General features: G+C 50.9%; 1 protein-coding gene across 1 annotated transcript; it reads right to left on the bottom strand.

Annotated features, from left to right (window-relative positions):
• Positions 1–1,387: 1,387 nt before the first annotated feature.
• LOC134731154 (proline-rich protein 36-like) lies at positions 1,388–8,262 on the bottom strand. Its single transcript, XM_063607924.1, has 2 exons — positions 5,061–8,262; positions 1,388–4,998 (listed from the first exon to the last, which is right to left on the bottom strand). Exon 2 carries the CDS (start codon positions 3,295–3,297, stop codon positions 2,401–2,403), a length of 897 nt encoding a protein of 298 aa, XP_063463994.1. The 5' UTR covers positions 3,298–4,998; positions 5,061–8,262; the 3' UTR covers positions 1,388–2,400.
• Between the last annotated feature and the right edge of the window lie 6,675 nt (positions 8,263–14,937).

Here is a 14,937-nt window from a genome sequence, read left to right as displayed (position 1 = left end):
AGCTATTCAGAGTCTTTGTGGTTTCATAGGAATTTTAGGAATCTTTTTTCTATTTCAGTGAAGAATGTAATTTATATTTTGATAGGAATTGCATTGAATCTACAGATTGTATGGATAATATGGTTATTTGGACAATATTAATTCTTCCAATTCATGAACATAGGATGTCTTTTCTTTCTTTTGTGTCATGTTCAATTTCTTACATCAGTGTTTTGTAGTTTTCATTGTAGAGATCCTTTACCTCCTTGGTTAAATTTATTCCTGGGGGTGGGGGTTTGTAGCTATTGTGAATGGGAATGCTTTCTTAATTTCTTTTTTAGGTAGTTTGTTATTGTTGCATAGAAATGCTATGGATTTGTGTTTGTTGATTTTGTATTCTGCAACTTTACTGAATATATTTATCAGTACTAAAAGTTTTGGGTGGAGTCTTAAGGTTTTTCTATATATAAAATTATGTCATCTGCAAACAGGGACAACTCGACTTCCTCATTTCCAATTTGGATGCCTTTTATTTCTTTTGTCTAACTGTTCTGGCTAGAACCTTCAGTACTATGTTGAATAAGAGTGTTAAAAGTAGACATCCTTGTCTTGTTCCAGTTCTTAAAGAAAAAGCTTTCTACTTTTCCCCCAATCAGTATGATTTTGGCTGTGGGTTTGTCATATATGGCCTTTTTTTTGTATTGAGGTACATTCCTTATATACCTAATTTGTTAAGAATTTTTATCATGAAGGGATGTTGATTTGATTAAATGCTTTTTCTGCATCTCCTAAGATGATCATATGGTTTTTGTCCATTCTGCTGTTGTGATGTACCACATTTATTGATTTTCATGTATTGAACCAACCTTGCATTCCTGAAATAAATCCCACTTGATCATGGTGTATAATCTTTTTGATATGCTGTTGGATTTGGTTTGTTAGTATTTTGTTGAGAATTTTTACATCTATTTTCACCAGGGATATTGGCCTATAGTTTTCTCTTTTAGTTGTGTCCTTGTCTGGTTTTGGTGTCAGGGTAATTCTGGCCTCATAGAATGAGTTTGGACAAATTCCACCCCCACACCCCCCACCTTCAAGTTTCTGGAATAGTTTGAGAAGAGTTAGTATTTTTTCTTTTTAAAGATTGGTAGAATTCAGCTGTGAAGCCATGCAGTCCTGGTCTTTTCTTTGTTGGGGGACTTTTTATTACTCATTCAATCTCGTTACTCATTAATGGTCTGTTCATGTTTTGTATTTCTTCTTGGTTCAGTCTTGGTAAGTTATATGTGTCCAGGACTTTGTATAGTTTCCAAAGTTATTCTTGGTATTGATTTCTAGTTTCACTGTGGTCTGAGAAGATACTTGATATGATTTTTATTTTGTTGTCATTTTGTATATCCTTTTTTCCTTTCTTCCTCTCTTATTGTCTATCTTTGCAGTTTGGTGGTTTTTGTAATGATAAGATTTTATTTCTTTCTCGTTCTCATCTGATTTCCTAGTGATTTTTATTCTTTTGTGAGTTTTTATCATGGTGGTTAACATCCTATCACTTCTAGATGTAGGACTCCCTTAAGCATTTCCTGTAGGGCTGATCTAGTGATGATTAATTCCCTCAATGTTTGCCTGTCTTGAATCCAGACACAGGACCCACAGAATCAGCAATGCGTACAAAGCACATCACTGACGCCAAAGCTGGTTTTCTCCAGGCCTGCAAAGTTGCATTTAGGAAAAAAGCTAACACTAGAAAATCAATCACTGTAATTTGCCACACTGAAAGGCTAAGGGAGAACAATCATATTGTCATTTTCAAAGATGTAAAATTTTTAATATAGAATTCAGTATCCATTTCTGATAATAAAGTGTTTGCAAACTAGAACTAGAAGGGAACTTCCTTAATCTGAAAACAAGAACATACAAACGCAGCTCACAGAAGCGTCCCCGTTCCTGCTCTCACCACCTGCAGCCCACTTTGCCCTGGCGGCCAAACCCAGTGCAGAAAGATAAAAAAGAAAAGGCACGATGCTTGGAGAATGACAGTCAAGACCAGTGTGACTCACAGACACGCTGCTGGGAATGCCGAGACCCACAGGAACCAGGGATCAGTTAGCGACATGGGAACGTTTAGTGAGTTTACTGAACATAGACAAAAGTCACTTGTTTTTCTACATATAAGCAATGAACAGAAAATGACTTTTTAAAAATACCTACCACTTACAAAGGCAACAAAAATACCAACTTTCTAGGAATTAATCTGGTGAAAGACGTGGAAGACGTTAATGCAGAAAGTTGAGAGGCGTTGAAGGAAGATCTGAGTAAATGCGGAAACGCACCACGTTTCTGGGTTGGAAGCTTTCCTGTTGCAAAGATGTGAAATTTCCCCCAAAGTAAACTCTAGGAGGGAGACGGGACTTGAGAACTGACTTACGATTCACATGGAAATCCAGCCCACAGCGCAGGGCGGAGAAGGCTGTGGGGTTTCACAACCAGGCGGCCGCGGGTTCTCCCTGGGCGGTGCTGAGGAGTGGGGGCGTCCGGGGGCCGCGTTGGGAGTGGGTTCCTCCCTGCCAGCCCAGCGTGGGGGGAGGGGACCCGCGTGGATGGGACCCCAAACGCGCACACACACAGCCGGGAGGCTGCCCGGGGCCCCCGGGCCCAGGACGTGTGGCTGCGGGCGCTGTGCGGGGCGGTGTCCCCGGGGCGGGTCGCTGAGGGGTGGCGGCCCCGGTCTTGGGCTCTCAGTGAGGCGGACCCGGGGCCGTGGGAGAGACCGTGAGAAACGGGCAGGACCTGGAGTCTGCACCTGCCCGAGGCGGGGGGCGCGGTGGGGCGTGGGGCTGGGTGGGCGGCGCCGCCACGGTGCTCGCTGGGTCCAGGAAGAGCCTCCCGCGCGTGCAGAGGCCTCAGCCCGGGGACTCCAGGTGGGGGCTCTGCCTGTGGGGGGGTGGTCGCGCCCGGAAGCTGCCCCAGGAGAGGGGGCCGCTCCAGGGCAGGGCTGGCCCGGACGGGGCACAGCAGAGCCGCGAGTCCGCGGTGTTTGTGCCCTCGGGGGTCCTGGCCGCCCCGGCAAATCCTCCTGGTGGGCACCGCAGGGTGGAGCTGGGCTGCGGCCACCGACACAGGCCCAGAAAAGCTCCCGGGCTGCCCCAGGCACAAAACTGGAGGAGATGAGAATGGCGCCTTCAGCGATGGACACCCAGCCTCTGCTCTCCCCCCACCCACAGCCCCGGCCTTTGGAGCCCCGGGGTCGGTCCCGACGCACCCCAATGCCCACCTCCAGCCCAGGCCTGTGTCCATGCCTTTGCCCAGCCGCTCCTCCATCTCTGCACTTGCACCCCAAAACCTTACTTCCGACTTCCCCCAGCCCCCAAAACCACGCTGACCTCAGAGCCTTCGGCTTATCTCTGTTCTACACCCACATCCAATCCATCAGCGAATCCATCGGGCTGCACCCCGGCAGGGTCTGCCCGATTTCAGCTACGAGGGCCGCCCCCAACTGGGCCCTGCCCCGCCCATGCTCCACCAGCGTCCAGAGGTCGAGGGGGCTCCTTGAAAGCAAAGTCACGTCAGTCCCCTCTCTGCTCACCACCCCGCAGCCACTCAGTCGGTGACAGCCGAGGACACACCACAGGCCTGTGTGCCGACACCCACCGCTGAGCTCAGCCCTCCCTGCCCACTGCTCGTCCCCCACCACGCAGGGCCCAGGCCCACCTTCACCTCCGCAGCCGCTTTCCCCTTCCCTGGCACTCTCTTCCCTGACACCTCCAGGGTGGACCCTGGCCTTGGGTGTTCTGTCCAAGCAGTGGCCCTGATCCCACTCCTTTGTGTGCCTGCCTCTCCATGCCACACTCCGCCCCCGCGTGCTGCAGAGTTACCCACCATTAGCTGTTGTCTGTCTCCCTCCAACACCTGATCCCCCAGGCAAAAACTCATGCGTCCACTGCTGGGTCGGAAGCCAGTGCTGAGGCCCAGTAAGGACCCTCAGACATGGCTGAATGTGAATAGATGTGACATGTATGAATGTGGCTTTGGGACGCGGGAACACAGAGCCATACACCTGCCCCCGGCAGCCTTGGAGGTCTGTACCCTGTGTGGACCAGGACACCAGGCCAGGCTGGATGGACTGATCAGCTGTCTCTGGGACCAGTGAAGTCCCTTCTCCAAGCACACACAGAAGGCAGGGGCCAAAGACCCCTTGGTGGGTCCTGAGCACCTTCTCCTGACCTCCCACTGCCCTCTGCCACCTTGACCTGTCCAGCCTGGACCACCCCTCTGTGGAGCATCAGCCAGGCTCAGCCAACCAGGTGGGGAGCAGTCAGAGGACCTTGGTGTCCAGGGAGAGGGCTCTGCCCCAGGGCCGTGGTCCTCACGGGTCTAGGTGAGGAGGGCAGAGGGTTCAGGTGCCTTTGCCCCTTTCACAGCCCATGAAAAGGTTTCCTCAATCAACCCTGTGACCCTCACAGTGGCCTGGCCAGAGATCAGGAGGTGGGGGACAATGAGTCAAACTCCAGTCTCAGACCCGACTGCTCTGAGCAGGCAGGCGGAGCCCACCTGTGGGAGGCCCTGGGGGACCGGCACCCTCTGCTCTGGGATGTAGGGGCTGGGGGGCACACAGGGATCCCCAGGGGGGCTCATCTTTGCAGCCAGGCTTCTCTGGTTTTGCCTCTTACAAGCCCTGATCCTGTTGGCCTGAGTGGTCACAGGAGCCCCTGCTTCGTCCAAGAGCAAACTCCAAACTCCCCACCTCAGCACCTCACAGGTGAGGAGATGGGCTGCCAGGTCAGAGCAGAGTGTGTGGGGCAGGGCTGGGACTCAGACCCAGATCCACCACCTAAAAACCACGTCATCCTCTGCACAGGTGACATGCTGGGACTCAGACCCAGATCCACCACGTAGAAACCACGTCATCCTCTGCACAGGTGACATGTGAGTGCTTGTGTTCATGAGTGTGCCTGGGTGCACCTGTGTATATCTGTGCACCCACCTGTGTATGTGCCTGTGTATGCCTGTGTCTCGGTGCACCTGTGTATATCTGTGCACCCACCTGTGTATGTGCCTGTGTATACCTGTGTGTCTCGGTGCACCTATGTATATCTGTGCACCCACCTGTGTATGTGCCTGTGTATGCCTGTGTCTTGGTGCACCTGTGTATATCTGTGCACCCACCTGTGTATGCACCTGTGTATACCTGTGTCTCGGTGCACCTGTGTATATCTGTGCAGCCACCTGTGTATGTGCCTGTGCATGCCTGTGTGTGCCTGTGTGCACCTGTGTCTGTGCTCACCTGCATGTGCACCTGGGCATATCTGAGTGTCTGTGCAGCTGCATGTGTACCTGTGTGTGTCTGTGTATACCTGTGTGCACCTGTGGATACCTGTGTGTGCCTGTGTGCTGCCGTGTGTCTGCATGCGCACCTATGTGTGCTTGTGTGTCCCTGTCTGAATGAGCACCTATGTGTGTCTGGGAGTGCCTGTGTGAGCACCTGTGTGTAACTGTGTATGCCACGGCACATCTGCACATGCCTGTGCCTATAACTACATTGGGCAGCGAGCTGTCTGGGGTGTGCTGGTCAACAAGCTTCCCTGAAGCAGGCGGCCATGTGGAGGGGCAGCATGTCTGTGGTTTCACATTTGTCCCCGTCATGGCCTTGTCTGTCCACTTGTTTCTGTGGGAAGCACCGGGCCCCAGAGGCCGGGGTGAGTGGTGCCTGCCTGTCTCCTGGGCAGGGGCAGCATGTCTGCATGGATGTCTGTGTGCCGGGTCTGGATCTGCTGGGTGCGTGTTTTTGTCTGTCTGCTGAGAGCCTGCTGTCTGCGTGGGGGCCTGTGCTGGGGGCACATGTGTCTGGGTGTGGATGGGTGTAGTTCTGATGCAGGTACCTGGGTGCCCTGTGAGTGAAGCCAAGTGTGGGGTCAGGGCATGTGATTCTGCACTTACGGTAGGTGTGGGGGAGCACATGGGCTGTGTGAGAGCATCTCTGTAGGGCCTGCATGCCAGGCTGTCCGTGGGCACCTCTGTGTAAAGGGCATGAAGCTCTCCTGCTCCATACTTGGCAGCAGCTGGGGTCCCCCACACCCCACAGCCCCACGGCAGCAGAGCACAGGGTGCTCCACATACCTATGTGACAAGGACTCGAGGTCTCCGCTGCAGATCCTGCCTCAAATTCTATCAGATAAGGCAACGCTGGCTGCATCTTCCAGAGAGGGAACCTGGGACCGGAAGAGGCAGAGGGGCACCTCAAGCCCCACAGCTGCTGAGTGGCAGCTCTGAGAGGAAGTCAGTGGTCATGAGTCACAGGAGCCGTGGGCAGTGAGGGGCCCAGCTCACCTGGGAGATGGCAGCATCAGAGATGGGGGATGTGCAAAGGTGAGGGCTTTGGCCACACTGGGTCTGGTTTCACTAAGATCTGGCCCGAAACCTCCTGGTGCAGAGCTTCACGCCACCCCCGACGGACGCCCAAAGCCCCAGAGCGAGCTCATCCATGGGGGACCAGCACAGCGGCCGGCACCGCAGAGACTCCTGACCCCTCCCAATCCACAGGTCCGAGGTCACAAACCAAGGGTGGGTCTGGGATTTGACTTCCAGCCCCTGTCCCAGAGCCCACACTCTGAGGAGCTCTGCTGCCCCCATAGTCTTTTCAGAACAAAACTGCACATTTCTGCTGGCCTCACATAGGCACTGAGCCGGCTGGGGAGGGAAAGGCACAGAGGGTCTGGGCAGCCCAGGCACAGAGGCAGGGGAGGCGGTGGACGAGCAGTGCAGGCTGAGGGTGGGGGCTGCCCTCCCAAGTCCATCCTGCAGGGTTCTTGGTCCAGGGGCGTCCTTGGGGAGTGGCAGGGTGGGCAGAGCAGCCGCCCCTCATAGCATCTACTAGCTGGCCAGCCTCCAAGGCCCGCATGGCCCAGGGCTGGAGGGACCCCCCAACACACCGCCTGCCACGCCCCAAGCTCAGCTCTGCGGTGGTTCGTTGTCAGCCGTTCCCGGCCCAAATGCGTTCACAAAATTACCCAGCTTGTTTACCAAACTGGCTGAGCTTCACCTTGAGGTTAAGTGGAGGATGCATGGAGGGCTCACCAGAGGCACTTAGGGTGCAGATAAGCAGGAAAAGCCCAACCACAGTGCACACGAGTAGATTTACTTTAAAACAGGGCGGGGAGGAGGAGAAATAGGAAAATAGGACAAAGGACTCAGGTGGCCAAGAATGTTACCAAACAAAAACCAAGCTGCTGGGTCACCCGCTGCCCACCATGACCCAGTCTCCATGGACGACTGGCCCCCGGCTCTGTTGGGAACCAGTGGGTAAGGGCGGCTGGAACCTGAGCTCACAGCCCCGATGGACCCCGACCCAGACCCCGACAGACGCTGACCCAGACCCCGACAGACGCTGACCCAGACCCCGACAGATGCTGAGCCAGACACCGATGGACCCTTACCCAGACCCTGACAGACGCTGACCCAGACACCGATGGACCCTGACCCAGACCCCGACAGACGCTGACCCAGACACCGATGGACCCCGACCCAGACCCCGACAGACGCTGACCCAGACCCCGACAGACGCTGACCCAGACCCCGACAGACGCTGAGCCAGACCCCGACAGACGCTGAGCCAGACCCTGACAGACGCTGACCCAGACACCGATGGACCCCGACCCAGACCCCGACAGACGCTGACCCAGACCCCGACAGACGCTGAGCCAGACCCCGACAGACGCTGAGCCAGACCCCGACAGACGCTGAGCCAGACACCGATGGACCCTGACCCAGACCCTGACAGACGCTGACCCAGACACCAATGGACCCCGACCCAGACCCCGATGGACCCCGACCTAGACCCCAATGGACCCCAACCTAGACCCTGACAGACGCTGAGCCAGACCCCGACAGACGCTGAGCCAGACACCAATGGACCCCGACCTAGACCCCGACAGACGCTGACCCAGACACCGATGGACCCCGACCCAGACCCCGACAGACGCTGAGCCAGACCCCGACAGACGCTGAGCCAGACCCCGACAGACGCTGAGCCAGACCCCGACAGACGCTGACCCAGACACCGATGGACCCTGACCCAGACCCTGACAGACGCTGACCCAGACACCGATGGACGCCGACCCAGACCCCGACAGACGCTGACCCAGACCCTGACAGACGCTGACCCAGACACCGATGGACCCTGACCTAGACCCCGATGGACCCTGACCCAGACACCGATGGACCCCGACCCAGACCCCGACAGACGCTGACCCAGACCCTGACAGACGCTGACCCAGACACCGATGGACCCCGACCTAGACCCTGACAGACGCTGAGCCAGACCCCGACAGACGCTGAGCCAGACACCGATGGACCCCGACCCGGACCCCGACCCAGACCCCGACAGACGCTGACCCAGACACCGATGGACCCCGACCTAGACCCGATGGACCCCAACCTAGACCCTGATGTACCCTGACCTGGACCCTGATGGACGCTGACCCAGACACTGATGGACCCCAACCCAGACCTCAATGGACGCTGACCCAGACCACAACAGACACTGACCCAGGCACTCATGGACCCTGTCCCAGGCACTGGGCTTCCCCACAGGGATTCACACCCAGTGCCCCATCCTTAGGCCCCTCCCTGCATCCCTCCCTAACCTTCCCCCAGACCATAACACAAGGAGACCCTGGAGAGGCTGAGCCACTCTTCCAGGCAAATATCCTTCAATCCCACTGCAGGGCGGGCATCTGCAGAAGGCCAGGTTCGGAGACCGGACGAGGCTGCCCATGCTGAACACAGCCCAGCGTGCAGGGCTGACGGGGGCTACAGCCTTGGCCTCCCAGAGGAATCTGTCCTCTGCTCCTCCTAAGAGGCTGTGAGGAGAGGGAGGGCAGTAGACCAGGTGCAGGAGCCTCCGGTTCCCCTTCGAACGCAGTGGCTCCAGGCTGGCGGAGCTGTGTGGCTCCATGTGTCTTCTATGGTGACCTTCAAGTGTCACGGGGACCCACAGCTGGGAGCTGCTGACACAGCCTGCGTGTAGGTCAGAATCACATGTATCTGCAACAACTGTTTCAGTAATGACTGTCAGTCCTGCTGGCAAGGTTGTAAAAATCTAGGATGTTCACCCTGTGCAGTGGACGCTTGGGAGTCCTGAGCTTCACTCTCGGGACCAAAGTAGGAACACACAGAGGCTGAGGCATGAGGCCTCTTTCCACACTCAGGTATTGGCCTGGCCGTGTGGCGTGGGCCTCGTGCTGACCGAAAGCCTGCAGGCCGTGGGGCCCCTGCACGCAGAGCTCATAGGCACAGACACACAGTCACAAGGACAGATGCCAGGGCCGTCCAAGCCCAGGGTGACCCGGCTGCCCCGGGGTGGTGCATGGCCTGGGGGTCTCTCTGGGATGCCTTTGTCTGCAGCGAAGACAGGGCAGGAACAGAGGGAGGAAATAGCCAGGTGCTCTGAAAGCAAGATGCCGGTGGAGCGGAAGGTAGGGATTTTCAGAAGGTGGCAAAGCCAGCCCTGACCCCAGTAGAACTCTGAAGACAGTGAGCCAGGGAAAGGCAGGGGGGCCGGACTTGGACACACCCAGACCTCTGAGAGCAGAGGGACAGACATCAGGGAATTGCCCGAAGGCCCCCGTACTGAACAGAGAGACCCCAGCCCCACCAGATCCCTAGATGGTGGATGGCAGCCACTGACACCTCCAGGCAGGACCCCGGAAGACGTTTCTCTCAGGAATCTGTGTGATGCTGGCAGGCGAGGCGGGGCTTCCGCCAGCCAGGTGACTCTGCCACGGCCTGGTCAGCATTTTGGATCTCTCCAGTGTGGGCTGACAGCCAACAGTCACCAGACATCAGACGAGAGCCCCTAACAGGGGAGATAGACAGAGGCTGAGAGAATGAGAAGAGGCTGGAAGACATGGAGACAGAGGGCGGTGAAATCCGTGAATATCCTCACGGACATCAGAACATGCAGTTTGCACCCTTGAAACAATAGAACACTACGAGAAAAGAAAGGAAAGACAGAGTCAGAGAAAGAAAGACAGATAACCCACAAACTGGAAATAGGATGCCAGAAATAAACTCAAGAAGGACTGGAAGAAATCACTCAGAAAGTTAAACCGAAATGTGATATGGAAAATGGAGACTAAGTATGTTTTACAATAAGCCCAGTAGATCCAATATCTAAGCAGGAGAGAGTTCCACACGTCCAGAGAAAACAACTTACTAATTCAGAGCCTCCCTTTCCTGGGGGACAACAGGATGCATCTAATCTTCTTAAATGCAGCCGGGGGTAGATGTGAGTGAGGAGCTGCTGGGCTGGGGGCAGGAGCCAATGGGCACCAGGGAGGCAAGCCCAGCACTCGGGCCCCATGCCAGTTCCTCCAAGTCCTCCCAACACAGTGGCCCTGGAAACCCACATCTATGCCCCCGAGGAATGAGGATAAACCCGACAAGCCCCAGCCCCTGGGTCCAGGACAACCCTGAAGCTTCAGTTGGAACATCAAGTGTAGACTGAATTGAGTCACGTGGTTCTAGACAACTACCGCCACCATGTGTCCAGAAAAAGTAAAAACAAGCAAAAATACTCAAGGTTGCATCAAAGCAAGCTCTCATCAGTCCCTCAAGTAAGTCTCTAAGCACAGTGCTCAGCACACAGCGGAAGATAACCAGGCCTAGAGACGGTGGGAAGAGCAGGCATCAGACACCAACAGACAGACTCGAAACCGCTGCACTTACAAGATCCAAGGAGGCAGAACAAGCAACAAGTCAGAAGGGTATGGAAGGCAGGAACGGCACCGCCACCTTGGCCTAACTGATGTTTACAGAACACTCCATCCAAAACAGCAGGGTACGCATTCTTTTCAAGTGCACATGGAACATTTACCCCGACAGACCCATATTCTAGGCCGAGAAATGTGTCTCAAACTTAAAAGAATTGAAAGTAATACACAGTAATTTGCAGGGACCAGTCCTACAGGGTCTGTGGGTTTTTCTCCTCATGTGCAGAGACGAGAGAGCATAGAGATAAAGACACAAGACAAAGAGATAGACGAAAAAACAGCTGGGCCCGGGGAACCACTACCACCAAGACGTGGAGACCGGTAGTGGCCCCGAATGCCTGGCTGTGCTGTTATTTATTGGATACAAGACAAAGGGGCAGGGTAAGGAGTGTGAGTCACCTCCAGTGATTGATAAGGTCACATGAGTCACATGTCCACTGGACAGGTGGCCGAGGCGGAGAGAGAGAGAGGACAGCTTATGCCATTCTTTCTTCTATGCATTTCAAAGACTTTTAGTATTTTCACTAATTCTGCTACTGCTATCTAGAAGGCAGAGCCAGGTGTACAGGGTGGAACATGAAAGCAGACCAGGAGCGTGACCACTGAAGCACAGCATCACAGGGAGACGGTCAGGCCTCCGGATGGCTGCAGGCGGGTTTGACTGATGTCAGGCCCTCCACAAGAGGTGGTGGAGTAGAGTCTTCTCCAACTCCTCTGTGAAAAAGGAGACTCCCTTTCCCGGTCTGCTAAGTAACGGGTGCCTTCCCTAGGCACTGACGCTACCACTAGACCAAGGTCAGCCAAGTAACAGTCGTCTTCCCAGACGCTGGCGTTACCGCTAGACCAAGGAGCCCTCTAGTGGCCCTGTCCGGGCGTAACAGAGGCTCACATTCTTGTCTTCTGGTCGCTTCTCACCGTGTCCCCTCAGCTCCTATCTCTGTATGGCCTGGTTTTTCCTAGGTTATAATAGTAGAGCGAAGATTATTATAATATTGGAATAAAGAGTAATTGCTACAAACTAATGATTAATAATATTCATATATCATCATACCGATAATCTATTTCTAGTATAACTATTCTTATTCTATATATTTTCTTCATTACACTGGAATAGCTCGTGCCCTTAGTCTCTTGCCTCAGCACCTGGGTGGCTTCTCGCCCACAGTAATTAAAAAAAGAAATCAACAGAAGAAAATGATTTATGGGAAATATTTTGATATTTGGGAAAAATACAGTTCTAAATAACCCATAGTCAAAGAAGAAATCAAAACAGAAGTTAGTAAATGTTTTGAAATGAAAATAAACACAACATATCAAAAATTACTGGATTTTACTAATGCAGTACTTAGAGGAAAATGTATAGCACCAAACATCTATAAGAAAAGAAAGGTCTTAAATCAGTTACCTCAGTTTCCACCCTAAGAAACTAGAAATATAATAACAAATTAAGCAGAAAGTGATCAAAATAAATAATAAAGATCAGAGCAGAAACCAATAAAATAGAAAACAAAAATGGCAATAGAGAAAATCAACGAAACCAAAAGCTAGTTCTTTGAAAATATCAGTGAAATTGGTGCCAGGTGTGGTGGCTCACGCCTGTAACCCCAGCAGGTTGGGAGGCCAAGGTGGGCAGATCACCTAAGATTAGGAGTTCGAGACCAGCCTGGCCAACATGGTGAAACCCTGTGTCTACTAAAAATACAAAAATGAGCTGGGTGTGGTGGCAGGCACCTGTAATCCCAGCTACTTGGGAGGCTGAGCCAGGAGAATTGCTTGAACCCGGGAGGTGAGCTGTCACTGAGCCGAGATTGCACCACTGCACTCCAGCCTGGAAGACAGGGCAAGACTCCATCACAAAACAACAACAACAACAACAAACCATCTGATTAGAAATTGCAGAAGCAAAGATAAATTCAAGGCACAGCAGCAGAAACTACCAAAACATGAAAAAGAGAGAAGAGAATAATGTTTTAAGTGAAACAGAGTATCAGTGACAACTGTTGGACAACTCCAAGCAGATTAATATACATGTAACCGAATCAACAAAGAAGAGAGAGCAAAGATATTTGAAAAACTAATGGCCAAAATTTTTCTAACTTTGAAGGAAACTACAAACTCCTAAGTCCAAGTTGCTCATTGAATCTCAAGATAAGAAACATAAAGAAAACTACACCGAGGCACATCATAATTAAATTGCTCAGTACCAGTGATCAAGGGAAAATCTTAAAAGCAGCCATTGTCTCAAGAGAAGTAATGCAAGCAAGAGAACAGTGGAGCCAAAAGTTTTAAAGACTGTAAGAAAAAAAAAAACTGTCAATCTAGAATTCTGTACACAGGAAAAATATCTTTTTTTTTCTTTTTTGAGATGGAGACTCGCCCTGTCACCAACGCTGGAGTGCAGTGGCAAGATCTCGGCTCACTGCAACCTCTGCTTCCCGGGTTCAAGATATTCTCCTGCCTCAGCCTCCCCAGTAGCTGGAATTACAGGCACACACCACGATGCCTGGCTAATTTTTTGTATTTTCAGTAGAGACGGGGTTTCCCCATGTTGGCCAGGCTGGTCTAGAATTCCTGACCTCAGATGATCCACCCACGTCATCCTCCCAAAGTGCTGGGATTACTGGCATGAGCTACCATGCCCAGCCAAAAATATCTTTCAAAAACAAAAGTTCAATAAAGAATTGTTCATACATACAAAAGATGAAGGAATATATCATGAGCATTACAAAAAATATTTAGAGAAACCCTCCAGGTAAAAGGCAAATGATGCCAAGTGGAAATAAGGATCTATAAAAAGAAATAAAGAGCACAGTGAATGCCAACATGAATAAATGCACATCACTTTTCCTTATTATTTAAAAGATAAGTATCTGTATAAACAAAAATAATAACAATTTATCATGGAATTTATAACACTTGAACATAAAATGCATGACCACAGTAGCACAAAGGCCAGTAGGAGAGAAATGGAAGTACACTATTGTACAGCTTGTATAATATACGTGAAAAAATAACATATCACTTGAAGGTAGAGGATGACAAGTTAAAGGAATACACTAACCCTAAAACAACCACTAAAGTAACAAAAGAAGGAGTTACAGGTCATAGTCAGCAAAGGAGATAAAATGTAATCATAAAAAGGGAAGAAAAAGATGACAACGGGAACAAAAATCAGACAGGATAAATAGTAAACAAATAGTAATGTAGATAATACGTGTAATCATATTAGTAATCACATTAAATGTAAATGGTTAAATACCACAAACAAAAGAAAGAGATTATCAGACTGAATAAAAATGCAAGACCCAACTATAGGCTGCCTACAAGAAGCACAATTTAAAAAGAAAGACACAAGTAGGTTTAAAGTAAAATAATGGTAAAAGGTATATCATGCACTATTTAAAGAAAGCTGTAGCTAATATCAGACAAAATAGATTTTAGAACAACAAATTTCCCTTTATCCCTTTACCAGGGATAAAGGAAATCATTTCATAACTATTAAGGGGTTAATTCTTTAGAGGGACAAAATCATCCTAAGTAGGTATGCACCTAATAACAACCTAAAAATACATGAAGCAAAAACAATATAACATCAAGGAAAAATAGACAAATCCACAATTAGAACCACAGATTTCAATAAAGATTGAATATCACTATTAACCAGCTTACCTGATTGACATCTCTAAGATGTGCCATCCAGTAACACAAAATGCACATTCTTTTGGGAGAACACAGATCAATTACCAATATAGACCCATATTCCAGGCCATAAAATAAATCTCAAATTTAAAACAAAGTATGTTCTCTAATCTCAAGGGAATTAAAATAGAACTGAACAACAGTGAAATGTCTCCAGAAAATCTCTGAACATTTGGAAACTAAATAACACATTTCCAGATCATCTGGAAACTATCTAATAATGGAATAAACAAACTCTGGATATGCCTCAAAAACACTGTGCTGAGCAGAAACTGGAGACAAAAGACAGGACGTTGTGTGTTCCACTTATATTACATTCTAGAATGAACAAAACCTATGAAGGAAAGAATCTCAGCAGTGGTTGCCTCAAGGTTGACAGTCAGGGATAAACTGGGAAAGGGTATGCAGGATGTCTGTGGGGTGACGGAAGTTGGCATCCTGATGCGTCTGGGTTCCAGGCACACACACATTTATCAAAACCCATCACCTCAAC

The sequence above is a fragment of the Pan paniscus genome, chromosome 8 (assembly GCF_029289425.2).
Source record: "Pan paniscus chromosome 8, NHGRI_mPanPan1-v2.0_pri, whole genome shotgun sequence".
Taxonomy (NCBI): Eukaryota; Metazoa; Chordata; class Mammalia; order Primates; family Hominidae; genus Pan; species Pan paniscus.
This window is presented reverse-complemented; position numbering and strand designations above follow the sequence as displayed.

What these genes read in the sequence shown, in the direction of transcription:
- LOC134731154 (XM_063607924.1), bottom strand. Translation starts at nt 3,297, where the DNA reads ATGGAGGAGCGGCTGGGCAAAGGCATGGACACAGGCCTGGGCTGGAGG.